Source organism: Protopterus annectens, chromosome 8.part0 (assembly GCF_019279795.1).
Source record: "Protopterus annectens isolate FY-2018-M chromosome 8.part0, PAN1.0, whole genome shotgun sequence".
Classification (NCBI taxonomy): domain Eukaryota; kingdom Metazoa; phylum Chordata; order Ceratodontiformes; family Protopteridae; genus Protopterus; species Protopterus annectens.
In genome coordinates, this window is record NC_056741.1 from 698,510,289 (window position 1) to 698,537,790 (window position 27,502).

Below are 27,502 nucleotides of genomic sequence, written 5' to 3' on the forward strand. Positions count from 1 at the left end.
AGTTCAATGTCCAGTAGAATGAGCAGATGAAATTAAACTGGCAGGAACTTACAAAGTCACATTTACAGTAAGAGTGGGTGGCTCAAATGCCACCAAGTTTAAAAGCTTGTAAACTGCCAAACTATTAAGCTGTCATTCTAGACTATATGGAAACTCATTTAAAAACTGAAACTCTAATGTAACCACTGAAGCTCCTATGTTCATATAAAGGTAAGAAGCATGGTAGTTTTAAAATGGCAGGCAAATCTATACACCGCTGCAGATAGATTTTTTTTTATTTTAACTTAATAAAACATTAGATTTTTTATTTTAAATTAATAAAACAGTAGGTGCTGTCAGTAAGCCTTTTATTAGAGCAACAGGTTAACTTGTGCTTTAATATAGTTAATTGAAGCAAATGATAGAAGCAAACCAGATCACTTGCCTCAAAGAATTAACTGTATTCACTCCTGAAGACATTGATGCATTTATTCTAACTTTCTTTTCTATTTTCAGTGTTTTTTAGCATCACTCATTTATTCAATTGTAACAATTTTACTCTTTCTTGTTTTCTTTTTTTTTACCTTTTCCTGTTTTAGCCCATCCCTTCTTTGCATTACCTCATTCCATTCCTAGTTCACTGCTGTTACTTGGACTTCCCAGTCTCAGTACCTCATATGGTTTCACCTTGCTGTTCTTTCGTACCTGCTGGTTTGCTGTCCATTACTATGATGTTTTAGCATCTCTCAGGCTGATTTTGCAAGACCTCCAATGGCATTTAAACATTTTCTTCTCATATGCAACATTCATTTCTTATGCTTGTGATCCTTTCTTTTGTTTTATTTTTTTGGGGGGGGGTTGTTATGTATAGAACTGCCAAGAGATTGGAAAGCTTTCCTTCCATTGTGATGAATGAACTACATTTTGTTCATCACATTTGGGAGAAAAAAGATTAAACTAATAAAGTTTGGAGAGGTTTGCCAAATGAAGGCCTGAACTACTTGTTGAACTATTGCTTGTTTTTCCTGTTCCAGTCCTCCTGGCCCCTGTTGCTAGGTGTTCCTATGTACAGTTCCTGGAAAACTGGTTGAAGCCTGTGACACCTAACTAAGCTCATTGCTTTTTCCTGTTTAGTTTTACCTGCATTACCACCCTTCTCTCCTCCCCCTGTCCTGTTTAATCTTTATCTCCTTGTCTTTCCCTTTTTCTCCCTCTAGTCCTTAACTTCTTCCTCGACAACAGGTGGGGTTTCAACCGGGATCGCCTGGTAATCAGTAAGGATCAGCGGGCAGTGCGCAGTGTACCAGGGGTCCCCATGCTGTTTGCTGCAGAACGGATCATGACCAGTTGTCATCTGTCAATCGACCTGGTAATAGGTGATGTAGCTGTCACACAAGGCAAGCACTACTGGGCATGCTCAGTGGACCCCAGTTCCTACCTGGTGAAGGTCGGTGTCGGTTTGGAGAGCAAACTGCAAGAATGGTTCCAAGTGCCCCAGGATGTGGTTAGTCCAAGGTATGTATGGAAGTTTACTATAGCTGTCAAAAAGTCAAAAATGAAACTGTGAAGAAATTCAAGGAAAAGATACGAAGTGCACTTTGTTGTTCCCACTAAAGCAGACTAGGAATGTTAAAGCTTAAATGATACATTTACTAGGGTATGAGAAGAAAGGCAGTTGCTCTTTGGAAACTGAGGAAAACCAGTAACAGCAAAAAGAACAAGATTGTAGGCTAAAAATAAACAATATAATAATTTAGAAATGAAGGAGAGACAGCAAGGCATTTTAGGTACCTTATGAAAAGCAAGGGAGGCAATGCAAGGGTATGAAGGTATCACTGTTTTGTGTTGAGCTAAAGTGAAAAAAGGGTAACATTACCACAAATAATATCTGTTGTCAGTGTTCATACATAATAGGGAAGGAAAAATGTCTACCAGTACTGAAAGGAGAAAGAGTATATGCATGGTAGTTACACATCAATTTTCAGAAAAGGTTATTGACGCTTACAAACCTGAATGTAGGCAAGGTGCTTGGACCAAAGGCGGTACAATCAGGTGTACCGACTAAATGCCAAAGGTTCTTAGTTTGTCTCTGTGAGGCCAGTTTACTGCTTCACTGGGTATAGCAATGGCTGTCAAGTGCTAATTGATGGTAGAGGCAATATTTCATTAATAAAACAGTAGGAAAATAGAGGCCTGAGAAAACATGTGGAGAAGTTAATAACATTACCAGTGACCTGTGGTGTTCAAGATCATCCGTCTAGTGTATAGTAATTGAGAATCTGTTACTCTACACATAGTTGAGGACAGATGAGGTTGATCGCTTTATGTGTTGGAAATTACTGCCTCTACTGTTTTTGTTTGCCTTTTGGCAGTGATTCTTTCTGTATGGGCTTTCTCTTTTCTTCATGGTTGCGCAGTCATGGAGTTGGTATACATAAGTAAGAGGGATATGGGTAAAAAACATTTTGTATATTTCATTGACTTAAAGTTTCAGCTATTTTGTTTCATCTGGTTGAAGTTTCGGGGAAGTTAGACACGAGGAAAGATGCGGAAGGCTTGAGAAGGACAGTATGGAATGGGAAGAGAGGTAGTGAAAGTTATAAAACAATAAAAGGACACAGGACAATCATACCTCTCAAGACTACCTCATTATGAGGAGCATTTCTCATTTTCCCTCTTCTAAAGTCCATCTTCCACATAGTTCCACATTGAAGGCATCTGTCACACATTCAGTGTTAGGAATGTTGTAAAGTATATCCATGATAAATAATATTGAATCATATTAAATCATCAAAATAACTTTTCATAAGTATAAAGTAACACATTTTTTACCATACTGTGAGCTTCCTAGTTGAAGTTATTAGTAAACTTTTAGTAAGTATTCCACAGTTTGCTCACTTGTTCCATATCATGAGAGATAGTTTTGTTCATTTTCAGGATGGAAGGTTAAGAACTATGCGGACAATTACTTATAACTATTTAAAACTAGGCATTATGGTAAGGCATACAGTTTGACAGGTTCAGTGAGTGTAAGGATGTAAAAAATGTAATATCATTTCCAGAAAGCTTGAACGGTATTCCCAATGTGTTGCCTGACTCTGAGTTGCCATGGAAAGTGCTGTGTTCAGTTTTAGACTGGTGTCTGAATCAGCATCATTTGTTTTATGTATATTGAATAAAGGACCTTGGTTTATGAACACCCTAAAAGGAAGGAGGCTGTGGGAACAATCTAAAAGTGAACTACACTACTCTATAGGTTAAGACGATAGTCAATGTATATATCATAAAATATGCCCCTACATAAAACACATATAATAAAAAATGCTATGGACTGGGTGAGTAGCTACATATAGGACGAGCTTTTTAAAATGAAGATAAGTGGATGCTATTGTTACACAGTGGGTGATGGAATACAATGCAAGCAGTCATCAGCTTTGACAAATCCTCATAAAAAAGACTGCAGAATGCCAAAAATTATATGAGTTTACAGGGGCACCATAAACCTGTGAGAATGACAAGATAGTGGGATGCAAGCCTTATTTGCCTCTTTTTCATTGTAAGTTAGGTATAATGTTAATGCACAGGAAAGAGCAATAGAGCATCAGAGAGTCGCACTTCTTGGAGAGATGATCTTTTGTGTTTTGTCATACAGGAACAAAATAACATTTATTTCTCTTTGTGGTAATACATATCAAATATAAATACAATGCATGCAATAAAATGGGACTTTTTATCTGCAAGTGGTCCTTTGTCAAGACTCTTGATAAATTGCTATATATCTGATTCTAAGATGCCAGGTTGTGATGTCCATTTCATGACATTTCTATCTATATAGGCATGGGCTGATGTTAAACGACTGTATTGCAAATTCATTCGCATTTGTTTAACATTCAAACAACATTAAAAAAAATCTTGTTCAAGCAGTTTTGCTAAAATGTGTGCGTTGCTTTTGTTGCTTGGGCTAGTTATGTTAATTATTTAATGGTTTGCTGTGCAAGGTTTCTTTGTATTATAGTGTTCATATTGTAATATATTTCAATTTGTTACAGCTTTCATTAAAAATGTTACAAAAGGCAAAAACCTATCTGTCCACTGGCAGACGAGCAAAGATTTCCAGTTCACTGCTGTCAGTTCAACTCAGGCTGTCAGCCTGGCTGTCTCAGGACCAGCCAGGAAGGGGAACAGACTGAATGACAAAAGGCAGATTTCTGTTCCATGGGTAGGAGGAATAGGAGGGCTGAACCAGTGTGATGAAATCACCTGCCAGAGATGGAGAGAATTGGCAGGAAGCTCCTACTGCACTTAGAAGAAATGCAAGAGACTGTGTGGAAGAACACAGGAACATATGTGTTAACTGCCTGCACCCCCCACACACTGCACATATATGTATCAGGGCATTAAATACAGAAAAAGAATATCAGCCCTTCGGCAAATTATATGATGGCTTCTGGGTTTCCACATATGTTGTCCCTGTCATCCTAAACTACTGAGAACACTTGCGATTGATAATACAGGCATTTTGACATTTGCACATGGAGGACCCAAACACATATGTATTATGGCCTCTGGAGCTTTACAGTTAAATAGTAGAAGGGAATTAAAGGTAGTTAGGTAAACATTGAGCTGAATACCATAGAACAGGATTGATAAAATAAAACATTAAAATAAATAAACAAATGGTCATAATCCAAACAGAGACTAGTTAAGATTATGTTCTAGTTTGCATGTACTAGTAATGGTTATCCACACAATCTTCAAAGGGGCTACTTCAGGGAATACAACTGAACAGGGGACAACATCCACTTGTTTCCTTTGAATGCTAGCATACTCACTATTGCTTTATGTAGCAGCTAGGTTAGACTAGTTATTTCCTTTGACTCATCATCTATGTGTTACTTCTTAAGTGGTCAGCCTTTTAACTGTCAATGTTGTTAGGTAACATTGCTAAAGCTTGTTAAGGCAATGATCTGTACTGAAATAATATTGCCCTACAGCTTGTAAAAGAGACACTGAAGAACATAGTCCCATATTAGGTCAGGGAGCCAGTATATCTGACCTCTGGGGATGCCAACATCTCAAATTGCTAGTTAGTGATACAGTCATTTCTGTTTTGGTGAAAGTACGAAATGAAAAGACCAATGGAGCAAGAGTTACATACAAACCGCATTTGCCTTTGCAATCTTTGACTGTAAACCATCTCTATAAATTTTATCGGCTATTATTATGTTTACAGGATAATAAAAAAATAATAGCTGATATTCTGGATTTGCAGTAAATTTAGAAATTTGCATAATCACTTAACCATCCTAACCCTTTGGAAGAGCACATAAAAGAGGCTGGGCCTATGACACAGCATCTTCACCTTCTTGATTTTGCCATTAGTCAGGTGGAATCCCTTTCTGATTTACTGTGTTTCTTGAGGGAGGGTCGAGTTGTTAATGTATCATTGCTTTGTGAATGTGATCCAGACAGAAGTGAGTAAATATGTATAAATGCATTAGAGAAGGTTATTATTATGTGCTATATACATCACTGAGATAGTGCACAACATTAACAGTAGTTTACTTATATTTCCAATGTGTTCATGCATTCAGCACTGTGGTCTTTGATGCTGGAGGATTAGAAGTATTTATTTCCATTGTTTTCATGTATTCACCACTGTGATGGCTGATGCTAGAGTATTAGAAGTATATATTTCCATTGCCCTTATGTATTCAGGACCATGGTCTCTGTTGATAAAGTATTAGAAGTATATATTTCCATTGCCTTTATGTATTTAGGACCATGGTCTCTGTTGAGGGAGTATTAGAAGTATATATTTCCATTGTTTTCATGCATCGCGCCCTGTGGACTCTGTTGCTGGAGAATTAGAAGTGTATGTGTGCTTTGTGGGGCAGGAGGGGGCATATTTAAAGGAAGACTGACTAACACAAGGAATGCACCCGCTTGCTTGAGTGATCTCTTATGGCTAATACACTTTTGAGTGGCACCTTAGCAGAGCATTATCCTCTTAAGTGATGGGCTTCACTTCATGTCCGTACTGTACTACCATTAGTCTCTGTCATATCAGCCTCTAGTTATATCACATTTAAGTTATGGAAAACAACTTTAGGTCATTTCTCAAAAAGGATAATGCTCTAGATTTATACATATATATATATATATATATATATATATATATATATATATGTGTGTGTGTGTGTGTGTGTGTGTGTGTGTATACATAGGAATCTCTCTATCTCTCTATATATATGGGTCTACTTTCTTTTATCAAAAGTACACCTCTTCGAATTCTAAAATGCTGAACTTACGTCAGTGAAAATGCAGGTTACTGAAAACGCAATTTTGCGAAACTTACTTAAGCAAATTCCTTTTGGATGTTCCAGGATCGTTTGGAAGTAGAGGTGAGGTGTTTTTTCTTCTTTATTACAGGTGTAATGGGAGTGTAAGATTTAGGGCAGTTGGTGCTTTTAGATATAGGTCACAGTACAGTGAGGATAAGGAAATGTACCCTTTTCTCCTCTGCTGTGTGATCTCAGAGTTGGTATATATAATTAGGGGAGGGGCACAGAAGTAGACCTATATATATATATATATATATATATATATATATATATATATATATATATATGTGTGTGTGTGTGTGTGTGTGTGTGTGTGTATATGTGTGTGTGTGTGTGTGCATTAAGAAGGTTGTAGAGTAGATTTTTCCAGCTGCTAGCAGTTTAGCAAGCCCCATTGTTTTAACTCTGTATTACAGGATCCTTTGGTTATGACAACCAGCTGAGGAAGAGTCAAAGGATGCACAAGCTAAGCTTCTGTTAAGGAAGCTTTACTGACTGCCAGCCAAATCCATCTATCTAAAAAAATGCATGCAAGAAAGTAGACAGAGTGGAGTGCATTTCTGTACTTTAAAAAATTTATGAAGCATCTCTCTTTCACTTCAGGTATTCTTAAGTAGCTGTTCACTTATGTTTTTTCCAAAAACGATAATTTTGAAAGAGAAACATGACAAAAAAGTTCAGCATGGGAAAGTATTATGTAAATAACATGAATCATTTTGATTTGACTAGTTCTTTTTAAAAAGATTACTTTTATTAACTCATCTGTCTCAAAACATGCATATTTGAAAGAAGACAGAGAGGTTCAAAACAGAGCAATTCTGCACCTGAAAAAAATCTAAGAAGCATCTGGCTTGTACCTTGGGTATCTTTAAGTTAGCCATTCCCTTCTGCTTTTCCCAAAAGAATGATAAGTTTGAAAAAAAAAAATTTACGTGGCAAAAGAAAAGTTCAGCAAGGAAGAAATCTTATGTAAATAATAAAATCATTTTAGTTTGAGTACGGGTGGCCGCGGTGGTCCAGCGGTTAGCATTGCCTCCTCACAGCAAGAGGTTCTCCAATTTGATCCTTGGCTGGGGTGCCATCTTTGCGGAGTCTGCATGTCCTCCCTGTGGTTGCGTGGGTTTCCTCTGGGTGCTCTGGTTTCCTTCCACATCCCAAAGACATGCTGTAGGTGGATTGGACACTAAATTGGTGTGCGTGCATGTGTGTGCCTTCTGTGGAAGGTTGGGTGCGATACTGGTAACTTGACACCGTAAAAAACTCCACTGCCAATCATGAGCGGACAGGTGATCTGCTGTGGTGACCAACTGGGATAAAGCCAAAAGAAGAAGTATTTTAGTTTGAGTAATCCTGTTTTTAAAAAAAAGTCTATTAATTCTGATAAACACATTCTCTAGCTCTGCAAAACAGCATTGAGTCCAAAGGTGACACAGTATGACCCCAACACACACACACACACACACACACACACACACACACACACACACACACACACGCACATGCACGCACACACACATGCACACACACTGCTCAGAGTAAGTACCTTTATTGGCTACTGTGTCAGGACAAGTTATTTTTGCTCTTTATAAATACGTACCTGCCAGCAGTACTGTCGACATTGATACATGATCCCTGTTTTAGTTAATTTAAATCTAACTGAGAGGTATTGTAATTGATAATGCCATAAAGTAAAGTTCTCCATTAATCTTACCCTTTCTGAGATGGATAGTTTTAAAGTATTAACCTTGTCTGGGTAAGGTAGTTTCTGAAGTTTCCAGAAGTGTCTGTGGAGGGTTTAGAAAATATGTGTTTACATATATATAGTTTAACCTGTGCCTGTGTGTAGGTATGTTTGTGGATGCGTGTGTGTGTGTGTGTGTGTGTGTGTGTGTGTGTGTGTGTGTGTATGTGTGTGTGTGTGTGTGTGTGTGTGTGTGTGTGTGTGTGTGTGTGTGTGTGTGTGTGTGTGTGTGTGTGTGTGTTCGTGTGTGTGTGTGTGTGTGTGTGTGTGTGTGTGTGTGTGTGTGTGTATGTGTGTGTGTATGCTATTCACTCAGGAGCTGTTGTGAGAAACAAGAAATATCTCCTCCTCTTTGTTTAGGGAATGTCTTTTGTGAAGAGTAGTGACACATAAGTCATGACCCAACACCCTAATAGTGGGCGATTTCAACTACCTCACCATTAATTGGGAAAACTACTCATGTACCAACTCATTTGCTCAACGTTTTCTGGAATTCATAAATTCCAGTGCCTTGGATCAACTTACCCACACCTCCACCAGGGGCAGCAATATCCTAGACCTGGTCATTACCAACATGGGTGACCGGTATTCCACACCACAGGTCAATTCCTCATTGGTCAGATCTGACCACAAGCTAATCAGCCTAGACATCCACATCCCGCCCCCACCCCCCCATTAGGGAAACCACCGTAAAAATTTCTCCAAAGCCAACTTCATGCTTCTTAAGACAGAAGTGGCAAACTTCACGACACCCATGCAGATGGACAATAGAGGTATGACTGCTGAATCCTACACGAATGCACTTTATAAGCACTTACACGACTGCATGGAACATGCTATCCCTAACAGAACCAAGATGGCATCCTCCAAAAAAAGGAAGCCAATCTGGTGGTCCCCTGCCATAAACAAACTCTACAACAGAAGAAAGAAACTGTTGCAAAAAAAGAGTAAAATCCCATGACTAGAAGAACTCCATGGTTAGCCTCAGTAAAAAGCTGAGATCCCTCATAAAATCCTCCAAAGCTAGTTATGAAAACAAAATCACCACTGATTCTAAAGACAACCAAAAAGCATTCTATAGATATGTCAAGAATCTCGATGGCAACACTCAGATCTGCTCTGAGTTACAGCACAATGGCACTAAATATACAGAATCAACTGATATTGCCAACATCCTCGCAGACAGGTTCAGTGCTAACTTTACCCCCCCCCCCACACACACACACACACACACTAAAGGGCCCATCTCTATACCGGAAGAATGCAGAGTTCCTGTAATCACAGCTGCACAGGTAAAATACACACTCTCCAAAGCCAAGAACACAGCATCCATGGGAACTGACAACATCCCAGGCTGCGTTCTACATGAACTACAGAATGAACTGGCACCCCACCTAAGCACCATGTTCAATCATAGCCTCACCTCAGGCTTTGTGCCCAATGAATGGTGCACAGCGATGGTTATCCCACTCCACAAAGGGGGAGCCACCACAGACCCTGGGAACTACTGCCCCATTAGCCTAACGAGCCTGGTCTGCAAGGCCATGGAATGTATCATCATGGAACATATAAACAAAGACATTGGTAATCTCCAAACTCTGGACCCCACCCAGTTCGGGTTTGTAAAAGGCAGATCATGTCTCCTAAACCTGACTGACTTCTTTGAAGCAGTCACCAAAGCTGTAGATGAGGGTAAGGTGGTTCATACAGCCTATCTAGATCTTGCCAAGTCTTTTGACACCACCCCCCACTCTGGAATTATAGATAAACACACTAAACTTGGTCATTACCAACATGGGTGACTGGTTGTCACAAGATGGGTTGCCAACTGGCTCACTGACAGAACCCACACTGTGAAAGCAGCAGACTCCAAATCTGACTTCAGACCAATGATAAGTGGAGTACCACAGGGTTCAGTCCTGGGTCCTCTCCTATTTGGTAACTACTTTTCTGAAGTACAGGCTAACACAGAAGATCTTTGGCTAATGTAGTCCGCAGATGACCGCAAACTAGGAGCCATAATTGAAATTCCTAATGATGTGGACATCCTACAAAAGGGCCTCACCAAGACAGATGCCTGGTGTCAAAGCCATGGCCTCAAGCTCAATGCCAAAACGTGCATTGTCATCCCCTTTGGTAAAAACTCTGTACCCATGCGCTACCACATAGGTGCTAGTCTACTTAACACTGAAAGTGTGATAAGAGACCTTGGGACACAGATGGACAGTAATCTCTCCTTTGAGAATCACATCACCACAGTAGTCAGGAAATCCTTCTACGTGGCACACCTCATCACAAAAGGTTTCTCATCCAGGGAAAAAAGAGGTTACTCATTAGACCCATTATAGAGTATAATGCCCCTTTTGGTATGTGCCTCACAAGACATCTACAACAACTGGAAAGGCCGCAGAAATACCTCACAAAGAGGATTATCGGCCTCAAATAGATGCCCTATGCAGAGCGTCTCAAAAAACTCCAGCTTTACTCCATCGCATATCGCCTACTCAGAGGCGATCTCTGCCTAACATGCAAAGCTATGTCAAACCTAGAGCTGTTGGACATGCTCCACTTAAAGAAATCCCAATCTCTCCGAGCCACATGCTCTAGGGACCTAAACCTTGTCACCACAATAAACAGAACATGCTTGAGGGATTGATTCCTGTCCCAGAGACGTCACATACTCTGTAAAAAACTACCTATTTATATCAAACAAAGCTCCTCATTAGCATTCTTCAAGAAAAATCTTGATGATTGGATGGAAAATAGGAAATTCATCCCAGGGATTACCTCTGTGGCTCTGCTCGACAGGGGCAGAGGAAAATAATTTTCTTGGGTGGCGAAAGCCAGGGTACCTTTTTGGCTAGACTTGTATAGGCCCTAGAGCCGATAGCCTAGTACATACCTATGAACCTATGAACAGAGTTCCCTAATCCTACAATATAGGATGTTTCTTATGCATTTTGTTAGTATGGCATTTTCCAATAACTTCAGTAGGCTATATTAATTGCTAAATATTTTTGTGAATACTGCTTTAGATAGTTTGCATACGGTTTTATAAATGGAGTGTCTTTTGAGTGGAGTTATACTATAGCTTCAAAGGTATTCTTTGTCTCTTGAATTAGCAGTTCAGTTTTTATGCATTTTTATTGTGTATTGATTGTTATTGTGGGATTATATGTTTTTTTTTGGTTTGTATTTAGTTCGTTTAGTTTGATCGAGTCAGGGCCATTTTGCTGTTAATACTATTTTCAGATTGACTAGTTTCAGTTAATGGTCTATTTTTTTTTGTACAGTTTTTAATTCTAATAAGAATGCATCTAAATTTTAGAGGCTGATTTAGGTTGGCAGGTTTTTGGGGGTCTGTGCGTGTGAACTTTGTGTGGTTAGTATGTAAAGTTACCTTTTTATATTGTACTGAATAGCAAAAGTGGTCTGTGTTTAATTGTTTTATTATTTTTCTATTTTTAATTAAGTGGAGGTTTGGAATAAATGTATACTTTTAGGTGAACTAGAGTGTTCTGCTGGTATCAAAGTTTATCAGAATCACAAACAGTGTGGGTGCATCGCACCTCTCCCTCCTCTGTTTTCTGTGTTGGCAGGATGGACTCTGATGCTCATTAATGATGCATATATTTAGACAAGACAATGTAAAGGACATTTCTGGGCTGCAGCAGAGACCTCAAGAACAGAAGACAGAAGTAGGTTGCAGCTTCAGGGAAATACATGCACCCACAGTGCTCATTGATTATGCTCATGTCACGATGATCATCTGTACAATCCCGCGCATACAGCAAGAAGAAATTATGTGGCAGCCTTAAAGGGCCATGATGCTTGTATGCAGATCTATTTTTGATTAAATTAAAGGTTGCAAAGGTGAAGACTGGAAAGCAGTGTAAAGGTCGAAGCAAGCAGAGTGTAGAACATAAGGTAAAGAATTAGGGAATGAGCACAATGGTGATTCCTCATATGCAACAATATTATCTTCAAATCTAAGACTAGATCTATTTTCTGCAAGCCCTTAATTAAACTCCATAGCTGATATTTCCACAGCTGCCTCACTTTTCCCCTCCCCTTTCTTCTGTCTACCAGATATCTGTATACCTCTTCCCTTTTGTGCTCTCTAAATCCTTATGTATTCTCCCTGTCCATCACTTCTCCTTCACACTGTGCCTCCCAACATTTCCCACCTGTTTTCTTTTCTCCTCCTTCTCCTGTTATTTCAATAATATTGTGTGCAAGATTTTTGAAAAATCTGTCTACTTGCAACTCGCAGAATATATTAATAACTATCACCTGCTCTTAAATGAACAGCATGGTTTCTGATGAGAGGAGCCCTTTCACAGTCACATGGTCACTTACTGATGGCATTCTCATGTCAAAGGGCAAAGGTATGTTATCTGCCACCCTTCTTATTGACCTAACAAGAGCATTTCACTTAGTCAACCATTTGTGTTTTATATTCCACAGGTTAGAGGCAGGCATTAACCCATATGTCATCCTCTGCTTTCAATGTTATGATAAATCAGCATTTCACAGCTAACTACAACTTCTGTAACTGCCAATACTCTCCTCTACTGCTGTATCTCAAGAGTTTTTTCTCCCTCTACTGCTTTTCTCTTTTTATAGCAACCAACTTCCGCAAGATCTTCCACATGTTCCTCTCCTGTTATATGCTGACAACATGATTGTCTACCATTCCAACCACAATTACAGCAAGACTTGCAATCTGACTTCCATTGCCTCTGTGATTGGATTGTAAGGAAAAATCTCATTCTTAATACCTCAAAAATTTAATCTATGCTTTTTTGTAGTAAACAGAAACTTAGCAGATCCCAAATAATTCTAAAAATACACATGATCAAAATAATTTTCTCTTAGAGCAAGTGCCCTCTTTCAAGTTCCTTGGTGTGTACTTGTATCATTCTCTCAGCTTCAATCTTCATTTTGAAAATACACATAAAAATGATTCCCTACTTTACTGGGCACAAAAATATCTCCTTTTTTCTCACAGTTCACCCCCAGCAGGAAGTAATCAGTATATGCATGTACACGGGAGGTCCAGATAGCTAACAAGAAGTAGGAGAGAGGGAAGAAGATGCTTGTAAAGTTAAGGTGCTACTTCAAACACAACCAAGTAAGTAGCTGTCCCTTTTAGGGAAGGGTTTATTTATTTTTATTCAGTTATTCATTCATTCATTCATTCATTCATTCATTCATTCATTCATTCATTCATTTATCCTTTGCTGACCAGGTTAGTCCCATATGGCTAGTGGACTCTTTTCAAGGGATATTAGAGGTGGTATTTATACTATATCTATGAACAAGGAGAGGAGCTGGTGTCAGTTGAAGGTTAGCTATGGAGAAAAAAGGATACCATTTAAAGTGTTCTTGCGGGTGACCTCTACCCATCTGAGCCCAGGGTGGGAGGCTGCACTGCATCTCTGTGAAAAAAAAACGAATGGTCTGAGACTCCAGAACGTCACATCTGCTTGCCACTATCCCTGCACTCCACTCCCCACAAGTCAGCAGAACAGGGCACTTAATTAGTAAATAAATGTCCCTGATGTGCCTAAAATGTATCTTCTGATTAGGAATGAAATTTAATAGCTCACAGCAGCCCAGTTTCATGTATGGCAAACAGCTTTCAAGCACAAATGTTTTGAGTTATTAATGATTAATATGTCTGCCTCCTCAAAACTAAAAGAAAGTATTAGAAAGTATTATATGTTTAGGAAGGGGTATAACTTATAGAAAGAAGAGAAAGTTTAAAGAAGCAATCTATGTAGTGCTTACAGGAAGATAGTACACAGGGAAGGGTACAGAATTGTGCAATAGCTACATAAAAAAGCAGGTTTGCAGTTCGGAGTTTCTCCCTCATGAGGCAAATGTAACATGCTGCATAGGCTGGGAGAGTAGAAAATGATCTCCTTATCCTCATTCTTTGAAATTGTAAGTACTCCCTAGCCTAATTATACTTCAGCCACTCCCCAACCCTAAATTGCAGTCACTCCCAATATCATCCCCCTCCCTTGAAAATCTTCCACATCTAGCCATCCATATTTATTCCATTTGTGATTCCCTTTTAAAATTCGGTCCTTTACCTTAGCACCTTCCATTATGATATATTCTATCACAGGGTGTGTTTGATACTCAAAACAAAGAGGCTAGCTGGGTTTGGTTGTATAGTTTGTTGGATACTCTCTTAATCTCCATTTGGTTGAAAAGTTTGCAGCATTTTAGGGTCTCCTTGATGTTACTGATGTCAAAGTCACTGATACCCATACTATTGACCTCACCACTCCACTGCCCTGACTGCCACATAGAAGGACAATAAGATACAATTTAAAGTGAGCAGCCCTATGACACAGAGGGTAAACCTTTGACTGTACCCTAGATTACTCATGTTTGATTAGCAACATGATGCCACAGGCACAGAGTAGTCAGGAGTGGGAGGATGAAAGTGACACAAAGGTGTATGAGCCTGGCAAGCTCTGTTCTTCATATGTGGTGAATTGCTTACTCAGGAGATTGCATGTATTCACTTTCAGACGGCAGTGATCATGGAGCTGGCAAGGTTGCTGTTAGGAGGGAGGAATTGGGATGCATTCCCAGCAATAGTATGATCAAGTAAGACCAGATGGCTTAGTGGTTAAGGTCTTCACCACCCATGCGCAAGGTACAAGGTTTGATCCTGACCTCCGACCAATGCCTGCTTTGAGTTTACATGTTCTCCCTGTGCCTCTGTGGGGTTTCTCCCATGTCTGAAAAACATGCTGAGTGTTTCCATCTCAGACTCACCAATGAATGGAGCTGTGTGCAGCAGCACAGACTCTACATGGTGCCCTATAGGGGGAAGTGTTGTACACACCAACCGCTTTACGCATCTACTGTGGTGTGCAGTATCCTCAAGATAGGAGACTGCATGCCGTAGCAGGGCTAGTCACTTGACAGTGTAAAATATGGCTCTAGGTGATTCGGTCATGTTGACTAATGTCGCCAAAAATGGGCATGGGTAGTTACCGGTGATAAGTGGGTTGAAGACCCGGCCTACACTGGCCCACACCAGCGGCCCATGCTAATGGTGGGAGGGGTATATGTGTCCCTATTGGCCAGCGTGTGCCCGCCATTAAGCCCAGCAGCCCTGGGTCAATAAGCTACTGGCTGGTCGTTGTCCAGTTAACCAGCCTGGGTTACCTGGGTTAGCTCTGTTGAGCAAAAGGTGGATGTAAAACCAACCAACCTGCAGAACATGAACTGAGAATTGCTACACTTAATTTAGGTTCACTGACAGGACGCAGCTTGGAAGTGGATGACATGATGATATGGAGGAGGCTGGAAACCTATGTGTCCAGGAAATGAGATGGAAGGGCAGTGCAGCAAAGCGACTTGACTTGGGATCCAGAGTCTACTACTCAGGTGGAGGGCAGGCTAGAAATGGTGTAGGAACTGTGGTGAGAGAGAGGTTTCAGAAGGCAGTAAGGGATATCATCAGAATTAATGACAGGCTCATGGCAGTCAGACTCCAGCATAATGATAGGGCAGTATTCATAATTGTAGCCTATGATCCACAACAGGGTTGTGATATTGAGGAAAAGAGTGCATTCAGACAGCAGTTGCAGGACCTACAAGATAAAGTAGGACAACATGAATTGGTGTTGATAATGGGTGACTTGAATGCACATATCGGGAATGACAGAACAGGATATGAGGACTGCCTGGGTCCAAATGGATGGGGAAACAGGAATAAAGAAGGAGAAACCATTCTAGACTTCTGTCTGGCAAATAGCTTGATAGTAGCCAACACATGGTTCAGAAAGAGAGACAGTCACAAGATCACATACAAGAGTAGTCAACATGCAACTCAGGTAGACTTCCTCCCAGTAAGGATAAGGCACTGGGGCAGAATCCATGATTGCAGAGTCATCGGGCCACAGCATAAACCACTAGTTGCCACAATCAGCTGCAAGCAATGGTCAGAAAAGGCTGTAAGGTCAACAGAGTCCAGGCTGAAGACCTGAAAGTTGACTGGAGAGAAAATACAACAGTTCAAGGAATTACGCAGAGCTCTAGCACCCCAAGAAGAGGAGGAAATAGGTGGAGTTGAAGAAGAATGGCAGCGGCTAAAACAGCATGTATTAGGACTACAGAAAAGATATGTGGCCAAGCCAGGTATGGAAGTAAGGTACATAAGGAAAGCTGGTGGTGGAATGCAGAAGTCCAGGAAGTCATCAAAAGAAAAAAGGAGTGCAGGAAGAAGTGGGAGACAGAAAAAACTGATCAGGCTACTGGTTAGCTAACAAAGAATCTAAGAAAGAAGTTGCAATAGCAAAGAATAGGGCATCGAAGGCACTGTACCAACTTCTGGAAAGTGACTCAGTAAGGGGCACAAATAAACTATATAAGGTTGCAAGGCAAAGTCAGAAAGATAAAGAAGATAGTCAGACACTCTTCATAAGGGTTGCTAGCAATAATCTGCTTACCAGCCCAGAAAACATCAAAGGCAGATGGAAGGAGTATTTCCAACAGCTTCTGAATGAAGAAAACCCCACAGAAGCTGTACTGCCCCAGAAATAGCCTATGATGAGAGAAGAAGAGGAGCCCATCCTAGAAGAAGTAAGAACAGCACTAAGGAAAATGAAATCAGGGAAAGCAGCAGGCTCAGATGAGGTCACAGCAGATATGATAAAGATGCTGGATGGGATAGGGGAGAAATGGCTCCTGAGGGTACTAATAGCAGTGTGGAGACAAAGACATATCCCAGATGACTGTAGAATAAACATACCCGTGCCAGTGTACAAGAACAAAGGGGGCATCCACAACTGTGGGCAGTACAGAGGCATCAAACTCCTATCACATTACATGAAAGGTCTGGAGAGGGTGATTGATAAATGGATACGCAGAGTAGTAGAATGTAAGATGGGAGATGAGCAGTTTGGATTCAGATCAGGATACAGCACAACTGACCCAATGTTTGCATTGAAACAGATACTTGAGAAGAAGCTAGAAATGAGGAGAGAGTCCAACTGGGCGTTCCTAGACTTGGAGAAAGCATATAACAAGGTCCCAAGAAAGCTGATCTGGGCAGTACTGTGATGGTTTGAAGTTCCAGAAACATTGGTAGAATTAGTGCAGGATAAATCATATACCTAAATGTGAACGAATACCTCTTCATACCTTACATCTCCTTACTCTTCCTTCTTCACTCACTCCTTTACTTCTATCAATTTCTCTCTCCCGGCTTTCTCTCTAAATATACCATAAGCCTGCTTTTCTCTCACTTTATATTGCAGTTCCTGATTGTATTATACCAACTTACCTGTAATTTCTCTATAAACTGGCTAAAATTTCTCTAAATATGGAATCATTTTCATATAACTTGTATCTATTCTTTACCAATGTTTTCATTTTATGTCTAATTTGGTATAACTATTTAAACTGTAGTTGTTTTTGTATTATTTTTTAAAGATTGTAAAATTATTGTTCTTAAATGTTTTATAATACTTTGGAGTACTCTTCTTGGGCATCCACTGAAAATGGGCTCCTACTCAGTCGGACGTCCCCAGTAATCAAATGTCGATAAATAAATATATAAATAAATTCTGACAGCACTACTGGCAACCCTTCCTTTACTTTCCTTAATAATACTAAACAGTCATTTTCAAAGAGTTACACACATTCACTTCCTCTTCCCTCAGCGCCATAACAGCCAGTCCCACTGTCCCAACTAGAACATCTCTGAGAATTAGAACTAAGAAAGGAAACAAAAAACATCTTTCTCTCAGCATCTTCTTCAGACACCTCCCTAGAATATAATACATTCACTGCAACTTTCAATCTCAGCCTTCCATGCAATGTTCTAAACCCATTTAGCTATCTTCCCCCAAATTCATTTCATCCAGTACATTTATATCAATCCACATCTCATCATATCAGAAACCTTAATATCCATCCACACAGCTCCACACCCCACTATCCTTCTTCTTATTCACACCAGCCTGCAGTTATCTACAGTTATCTATAGATGATCTGCTTTATAAACCCATTTTTGCTGTATCAAGTAGCCTATTATTCCTTCCAAGCTCCTCAACAAGACCCTTTCAGAAATCTTCACATCTCCATTTATTAATAAGATAGACATGAGTTCCCTGCATCCTCCCTTCTTTTCAACCATCAGTATTTTTACCATGGTCAGCCCACATTATCTCCTCAGGCTGCAGCCCCTCCTTCATCAAAACACTTTCAAAGGTCTCCTTTAACGATTCTATAAAAAGTCAGAAGAAAGTCTACAATTAAGAAGATCTACAAGATAAAGCAGAGCACAAGATAGATATAGCACAAACACCTCAAAAAAACCAGCACCATAGCAGTATAATTAAATATTTAATAATGTCAATCTAAAACAAATAATAACATGACATAGCAAACACATTTTCACAAACAGTTTCTTCAGGCTACCATTTGAACTTGTAAAACACCTAAATATAAAGCCATGACTATGTCACATGATAAATAACATCATCATTTAATTACAATGTACATTCTAAAATAATCTGATGAAAGTCTCCTTACTTGCCTTGCTCCTTCTGGATGTGTCGCTTCATCAGCTTTTTCAGTGACACCTTCCCATCTTAAACCTTCCTGTCATCACCTTATAGATAATGCAACTTCCAGAACTACTTGTTCTCTCCTCCTGACCTCATTTTCCCTCACCCTGTCCCTGTATAACTTCTCATCGAAATCAGCAAGTGTTTCAGTTATCCCCACCTTCTTACACTCCCTGTGAATCATTTAATCTTTCAGCACATTCATTCTCCCATCCTCCTCCTGTTAATTCAGTCTCCAAGCTAGATACTTTGACATCTCAGCCATAGGTGGCCAGCACATATCCATTCTCTAAACATTTGCCTTTACTTTCATTCTGAATTCCCATAAGTCAAACCTTTCTCCACCTCCGTCCTTGCTTGCATATCCTCCACTTCTTCCTCTTATGCCTCCTGCTCTATATAACACTGCCAGTGTACACAAAGCAACTAACAAAAATGTAGTTGGTGCTTCCTTCATAACCTCTTCTTCCATTGATGGAGAAGGTCTTGGTGATACCTGTGCATGTCGGCGAATTTATGGTGACCCTGCTAACCAGAGAGAGGGATGCCAGTGACATGACTGAACTGTCTACCAAGCAGCTGCCATACATTCACCCTATAAAGCATGCCCTTGTACCAGCCCAGCAAGAACAACTGGTAGTTCTAATGTAGAAAGCATAGGAAATTGCTGCACTTCTTCTTACATTAAAATAAAGCTTGTCCATAAGGAGTGCCAAAAGAAGCCTTGGCCCCTCTATAAATCTGACTCAGAAGAAAAAATAAGTTAATGTGGTGTGTGTCTGCTTGTTGTGCATACCACATGACTAGTGTTGACAGGTAGCATGGAAGTGTGGTGCTTATTGACAGTAGTGTGATGTTAATCTGCAGTTACATAAGCAAAGCAGACAGGCTGAGCAATAGAGAGCATTTGTGCGACCACCACACATGGCACCATGGTAATAATGGGCAAGTGCACTGTTCATACAAGATCTTAGTGCACTGCCTAGTAGTAACCACTTGGCTGTAGAATTCAGCTATGAAAGATGTGCCGTGCAGTCTGTCTACAGCTCAGCATGATTCCAAAGGTTGCAACCTCAGTAAGATGGCCCATCAAACACATGCACTGGCAGGCATGGGCCCCATAGCAAAGTGTAGAGTAGATAACGCATCGCATTGCATTGTACTTGTGATTCAGAAACATTCTCACTGTGTCATTTCATTTACATAACAACTGTGCTGCAGTGCTTATGGTAGTTTGATAAAATCTCACTTTCCATTGTGAAAACAACCATATTACAGTAAGCAACTATAATCTTTATATTTCTGAAATAGAGCAATACAACATTGAACTATAAGAGGTCTAACTGCAGGCAGAAGTTATAGTAAGGGGCAAAGGCTTATGTTAGCCATGCATTGGATAGACCCAGAACATGAGCATGTACTGCTTGATGGAGTTTTTCCTGCAGTAGTAGGATGACATAGGGGAACTGACAGGAGCTATTGGGAGGCTGTGATGATTCAGTGTACAGGGGCATGGCTGTCCCCAGTCTACCTGTGACAAGCCACATTTCCCAAGACTGCAGTGCAAGCTGTGGTGGGCAGCACCACAGAATGCTGGGGTGAGGAGAAGGAACATAGTGTGCTGCAGAAGGATGGCTAAAAGCCACAAGAAAGAGTGGGAAGAGTTCAAGCCAGGTTAATGGCACAGCATGCAGAAGTGTACAGGTGTTGACAGTCTGCTTTGGGGTCTGGTAGGCCACAGCCTACAATATATGCCTTACAGCCTGCATGTGATATTCATTTCTGTATACGTGGTGCCACTGCCTGGCATGTTGGTGAGATCTGGCCTGTGACAGTACTGTACAGCAGCCATGTTACATGTCACCTGCACAGCCAATGAGTGATCACTTCACATTGACAGGGGACAGTGTTCATATTTACAAACAAGCACTACTAAGAGATGCACCTACAAATGCATAGGTACTGACTTGGGACAAAGTAGCATTAAAAGCTGAAGAAGTTCACCCAGCAGTGACAGAGTTGGTCATATAGATATTATACACCTAACAGCAAGTGGATACTGGATAAGAACAAGGCTGACAAACCCTCCTGAGATCAAGTGCCTGGTGCATGATGGCAGTGTTGCGAATTATAATAAAAGGAAAGCACAACAAGTCCAGTGAAGGTTACTGATATGTTTCTGCAAACAAAGATGCCATTGCCAGGGACAGAATTGTGGCATGTTCAAGGGCATATGTGAGGGCCTTCTATGTCTGCACACTGATATAGCAAATAGGGACCAAGAGCAAGCATGCATGCTGATAGCAAGGGTTGACCACTTGGCATCTGTTGAGACCTTCAAGTGGTATTTGGCTTTTGCCCACCGAGGCCATGCAAGAGAACACAGGCATGGTGTCTTGTCATGGAGCAGGCCTCTATTGCTGTCCCACCTCACTCCAAAGCTTATTTCACCCATCATGTTTCCTATAATTGCCTCTATACCTAGGCATGAACATGCCCATAGTCATGACGAGTGCTCCACTGGCTCCACGGTGGGTACACTTCACAGAGCCATCCTGTCATGTTTATGCAGTTCCAGAAAATCCATTCCATCTAGCTGTATTTGTCAGGCTGCACCATGATTGAGCTGTCTGTAGGAGTGTGGCTGTCATACATCCACAGAGCCAGTGCCCATATATGTTGCCAGTGCTCCCAGGTCTCCACTGTGGTACACCCCACTAGACTAGCCATTCAAGATTGCAGAGTTCCACACCATTTGTTCCATCTGGTGATATCCAGCATGCAGCTCCTCAAAGAGGCTTTGGCATGAGCATGGCCATCCACAGTACACCAGCACCCACCTGTGGGGCCGCACCATGTATCACATACACCTTGCAATGTGTTATGCAATCTGCTGCACAAAAGCCTCCTACCACAGTACTGCAGGAATGCCCAGACTGTCCAACCAACATTCCTCTTCTGGAAGCTCAGTCATATCCCTAGAGAGTAGGCTACTCAAATCCCCTCAACCATCAAGCTATGAGTCTGGTTTCCATATCCACCTGCTATAAATAACACATCCACATTTCCATCTCTGTTAGTATTACTGCACCCTGCCACAGTGCCCACACCTGTGCAAATGATGCTGACTGTACCCTGCCCATACTTCAGAGTTGTGTGTGTTAGGTAATGTCTGATACACAGTATTGCAAGACAACAAACTGTTTTGCATACACTGAGAATAGTACTGCATGCATCAGATTATTCTATATTTTTTGTATCTTGACCCATAGCCATGGACCAACCACCACCTCTTTGCCAGTGCCGCTGCATATGACACCCACCACAGCCTTGCATACAGTTTCCAGTATAGCCAGTTCTCCCAATGACTCATGAACTACCTTCTCCTCCTTTGCTGATGATTCCATGTTTGGCATTCCATGTTGTGTAGCATGATACAAATGACAAATATTTTGCATCAGATTTCAGGAGTATAATGCAGTGCACCACCAGAGGCATCTAAACGATGGAAGTGGGCCTTCAGCACTCTCTGCTAGATCCAAGGTGTTGGAGTCGACTCCAAAGTTGTCGGAGTCATCTCTGCCCCTCGGCATTCCATGTTGTGTAGCATGATACAAATGACAAATATTTTGCATCAGATTTCAGGAGTATAATGCAGTGCACCACCAGAGGCATCTAAATGATGGAAGTGGGCCTTCAGCACTCTCTGCTAGATCCAAGGTGTTGGAGTCTACTCCAAAGTTGTCAGAGTCATCTCTGCCCCTCGGAACCTTGGCATTCAACAGCTCAGCTCCAACCTTTGCCTAGGTGAAATGTCTTTGGGGCAGATGGGACAGAAACATGGCTTCAGGGCTCCATTAGCTTACTTCTCCCCAGAGTGTTCTGTTTTTGAAATGGTGGAGAGATATTTCTCTGCTTCTGCAGGACAAACAGTCTCTCCCCCCAGGATCTCCCTTCAGGATCTCATGTGTCTCTGCACTTTGAGCCTCAACATATGACTTCACAGGAACAGCCAGCCCAAACTCTCCAGGCTACTCAGCAGGGTATCCCCATCTGTTCTGATACTTCTCCTGAGTATCCCACCAAAGAAGTACCTCAGAAGAGAAAGTGCAAAAGGAGTCTCTTGAGTTCCCCACAGGAATCTATCACTGAGAATACCAATTTCAATGAAGGGGAAGGATCTCCAAGATCACCACTGAAGATGTCTCATTTGAAGACATCCTAGAGATCCTTAAACAAAGGGGTGATTGGTCCTGTGACAATCCTTTTCCAGAAGAATCGGTATTCATGGAGGCATTTGGCCCTTATACCTCCTGGGTGACTCCACCTGCTGATAAGCTCATTAATTTTATCTCTAAGCAGTCATGGTAAGTGTCTGACTCATTTGAACCTATCCTCAAGAGATCAGATTGGATTCTGGCACCACCTGCAGGAAGGGAGTCCTGCAGGAAGGGAGTTCTAGAGTAAGGGAGTATCTGAAGATGCTATGGTTGTGGCAGTGGCCACAAAGAAGGAACTTGCAGAACAGAGTTCCATGTCCATCCCCCTAACAGAGAGTCTAGGACTTTGGACAGACTCATGGAGCATGTCTGTGCTTCAGCAATGTTTGCCCTCAGATCACTGAAATACTTAGCACACTTTACAAGACTCCAGAGGGACTTGATTAAGGAACTGTCAAAATCCATTTCTGGAACCAGTACTGCTGAGACTCAGGCTTCTGTGGCAGCCCTTCTCTCCATTTCAAATTCATCCATGAGGCTTATCTCAAAAGCAGCTGATGGTACCTCAAGGGCAGCTGGTTCAGGATTTCCATTAGAAAGCATACCTAAATGCGCTTGTGTGACTTTGTGGAGCCCTTCAAGTCCTCTTTCATCAATGCTGTTTTTGACAGAACTTCTTTATTTAGCCCCAAAGTGAAGGCCACATTCTGCAGGTGCAGGCAGGATGGAAAAATCCTTTCTGCAGTGGGAGTATGTTTTTTAACTCCCCCAAAGGTTTTTCTCTAGGAACCAATGGGGAGGATGAAAAATGTGGTTCAGAAAATCCCAGGGGCCTTTTCACGATCCATATGTTGATAGTTCTCCCCAGAGGCAGAAGAGGGAACTCAAATGGAAGACGCTGCCCACGTGGCAGAGGTGGCCCACAAAACCAAGGGTCTAGAGATTCTTTTTCTGACAGACTCTATCAGCACTCCTGAAATTAGGCCCAATTGTCCCCCTCTGTAGGCAATTGGGAGTCATTTATATCAGCATCAGACAGCCTGACTTGACATCACAAAAATGTGTGGGTGCAAAAGATTATTTACAGAAGTTATATAATTCCCTTTTCCCTTCCACCTCTATCATCATGCAAATTTCCCAATGTTCTCCTCAATCAGATGAAAACAGCAGCACTAGAAATACAAAAGCTGCTAAAAAAAAAAGAGTCATCCAATAGGTCCCACCAGACCAGATAGAATCCGGAACTTACTCAAGATTCTTATTAGTGCCAAACAAGATAGGGGATTGGAGACTATTTTTGGATCTCAGTAACTTGAACAAATCAGTTCCACACAAAAAGTTTTGCATGGACACAGTTCGGTCCATTTTGCCCTTTTTGGGAAAGGATGACTGGATGTGCTCAATAGATCTTCAAGACATGTTCTTTCACATAAAAATGAACAGACAGTCCTGAAGGTAGTTATGCTTCTGGCTGGGAGCCAGTTATTACCAGTTCAGAGCTTTACCCTTTGGTCTCACCACAGCCCACAAGGTATTCACCAAATGCATGGCAGTGATAGCAACTCACTTGAGACTGCAGGGATTCTGAGTGTTTCCAGATATAGATGACTGGCTCATTACTGCCCTGACCAGGCATCTACTCATAAGACCAGGAAATCAGGTAGTCCAGACTTGTTCCTTCTAGGAATTACCATAAATTACAGCAAATCTCAGCTAGAATCTTGTCAGATACTGAAGTTTATAGGAACACTTTTCAACATGGTTTCAGTAACAGTTTTTCTTCTGCAAGAGTGCAGACTGTTAGATTCCAGGTCAAGAAGATAATTCACAGTACAACAATTTCAGCATGATTGATTCTATAAGCCTTAGGATTAATGTCAGTCGTCATAATTTTAGTTCCTTTAGTGAGATTCCACATGAGGATTCTTCAATGGCTACTAGCAATGGAATGATCAATTCATTATCAATGCATGTAAGTCCAAATAAAAGTCACTCAAGCATGCAAAAGGTATCTCTGGTGGTGGATTTGATCAGATTAAGTTCTTCAGGCCCGTCTTTTCATTCTCCCTCAGCCCAAGTCCATAGTGACCACAGATACATCCCATATTAGATGGGGGGCACTTTCTGGGGAAAAAGTCTAAGGCACTTCACCCCCCCCCCCCCAAACAGGTCAACATGCATATCAGCTCTTAGCATTGCAAGTATCCCAAGACTCCCTTTTGTCAGGAAAGATTGCTACTCAAATAAACAATATATTGGTAGTCTGGTACAGAAACAAACAAGTAGGAACCAGATCTAACCCTTGTGTTGAGAAGCCCTCAAAGTGTGGCAATGGGTGATCTCTTGCAATCTCTTTCGAATAGCAACACACATCCCAGGGAAGTCCAGCATGGTAGCAAACAAGCTGAGCAGGTGCATTCTACTACCTCACAAATGGCCTCTCAACAGCAAAGTGGCAGAAGTAATGTTCCATCGATGGAACCAGCCTTTCTGCAATCTTTTTGCTCTCCCCTAAACAACAAGTGCAGCAGCTTCTTTGTTCTGATTGCCCCACCGAGGGAATTACCAAGGGAAGCTATGCTCCATGATTGGCCCCACAGACTCCGTTATGCTTATCACCTGACTCCCTTGATCACCGAATTTCTGCAGAAAGCTGCAAGGTTGAAGAGCAAAGTCATCTTCATTGCACCTTATTGGCCTTGACAGATTTTGATCCTCTTTCTTTTGTCCAATCTAGTCTACCAACCTTAGATTCTGGATCCAATTCCAGACCTCCTGTCTTACCTGATTTGATGATTCATCCGGATATCTTAAACCTAAAGTTGACAGCATGGTTTCTCCACTTCCTTTAATAGCCAGACAGCCTATGCTGTCTTCCCTTGTCTGTATTACACCTTTATCTTGCCATAAAACTTCTATGATGAAAGTTTACAGAAGTAAGTGGAAGAGGTTTGTTTTTTGGGCACATCAGAAACATATTGACCCTTTTTCAGTCCCTGTACAGTATGTGCTTGAATTTTTGGCAATGATTTTTAATGACAAAGCTAGCTCTTCAACTATTAGAGTTTAATTGGCAGCAATATCTAACTTCCATATTGGGTTTGAGAAATGTTCCCTGGCTTCATCTAAGCTTTGTAAGGCCTTCTTGAGAGGCATTCTTCTAGACCCTCCTCCACCGTGGGACTTGAATTTAATAATGCAAGCCTTAACTCATTCTCCATTTGAACCAGCAGCAAAATGTGATCTTAAATTTCTGACCTGGAAAACTATTTTTCTAGTGGCCATTACCTATGCTAGAAGAATTTCTGAACTTCAAGCATTATCCTCCAAACCTCACTACTTGATTTTTCATAGGGATAGGATAGCATTAAGAAACAACCCTTCTTTCCTTCCTAAGATGGTTTCTGAATCCAGCATCAAGCACTTTATTAATCTACCTGTCTCCTTTCCAAAATTTGAAAACAAAGGAGAATATATGTTGCACTTGGTGGATGTTCCTAGACAGTTACATTTCTACTTGCATAGAACAAAATAATTTAGAAAATCTGATCAACTATTTGTCTCCTTTGCAGATGCCAAATTAGGTCAATCAGTTATAAAAGTAACCTTGGCAAGATGGCTTAACAACTGCATATCTTTTGTCTATAGTAAATTGGGTATTTCATTATCAAAACGTTTAAGAGCCCACTAGACTAGATCCATGGCAACTTTGTCAGTGCTTTTATCCAGGCATTCCATGGATGAAATATGTGCAGCTGAAAATTGAGCTAATCCTCATATCTTTATTACTCATTACAAACTAGATCTGGTCTCAAGAGGAAGAGCAGCCTTTGGCTCAACCATGCCAGGAATATCCTTCCTTAGCATGCACCTGGGATTTCAGGTAGCTGGGGTCTCTGTCCCAACTGTTGAGGAATGAAAATGAAAATTGACAACATCAGAGAAAGAAGTTTTATATTCACCATAATGTTCCATCTGTGTTGTCCATTTTCATTCTTGCTCAACTCCCTTCCTACCAACCCTCAACCATTCAACAATGATTTCTGGAAGAACAAGAGTTTTAAAGGACTCCTGTGGTCCTGCCATTGAGCTCCAGATAATGGCTTTCTGTAACCAGAAATTGATAGTAATATTTCTTACTGATTTTAATCTAGTGAACAAGATCTGAGATATGCTAGGGGTTGGTATATTGTGGGTAAGGGAGAAGCTCGAGAGGTTTATGGTCACCATGAGCTAGAGTAATGGCCAAGTCAGATCCAAGGATAGGATCTGAATCCAACTGTTGAAGAAGAATGAAATTAGCCAACACAGATGGAACATTATGATGAATACGTAACTTCTTTTTTGTGCTGCTTCTTCAAAAAATAGAATTACTTGTGAACCACATAAATGATTTCTGTCACCTCATACTTTGTTGGATTCTGTTAAGATTAATCTTCTCATTGAGCACACTAGAAGGTGAAGACCCAGAATATCCAATAAGATAAGAAACTCAAAGTCAGTGGCAGCACCATATGCACTGAGATGGCAATTATAGGCTATGGTAACTGTGGCATTTTCTTAATCTTTGCAGTCACTTATGAGATTATTTTCATCAAGGAGAATCAGGACTTG

The 27,502-nt window shown here is 40.9% G+C and overlaps 1 protein-coding gene across 1 annotated transcript in view; it reads left to right on the top strand.

The window, feature by feature from the left end:
• TRIM46 (tripartite motif containing 46) overlaps positions 1-27,502 on the top strand; it is a 564,405-nt gene that overhangs the window by 510,879 nt on the left and 26,024 nt on the right. Inside the window, exon 9 of the mRNA XM_044080147.1 lies at positions 1,197-1,494. Within this exon, the coding sequence (XP_043936082.1) occupies positions 1,197-1,494 (298 nt within the window). The remainder of the gene's footprint in view (positions 1-1,196; positions 1,495-27,502) is intronic.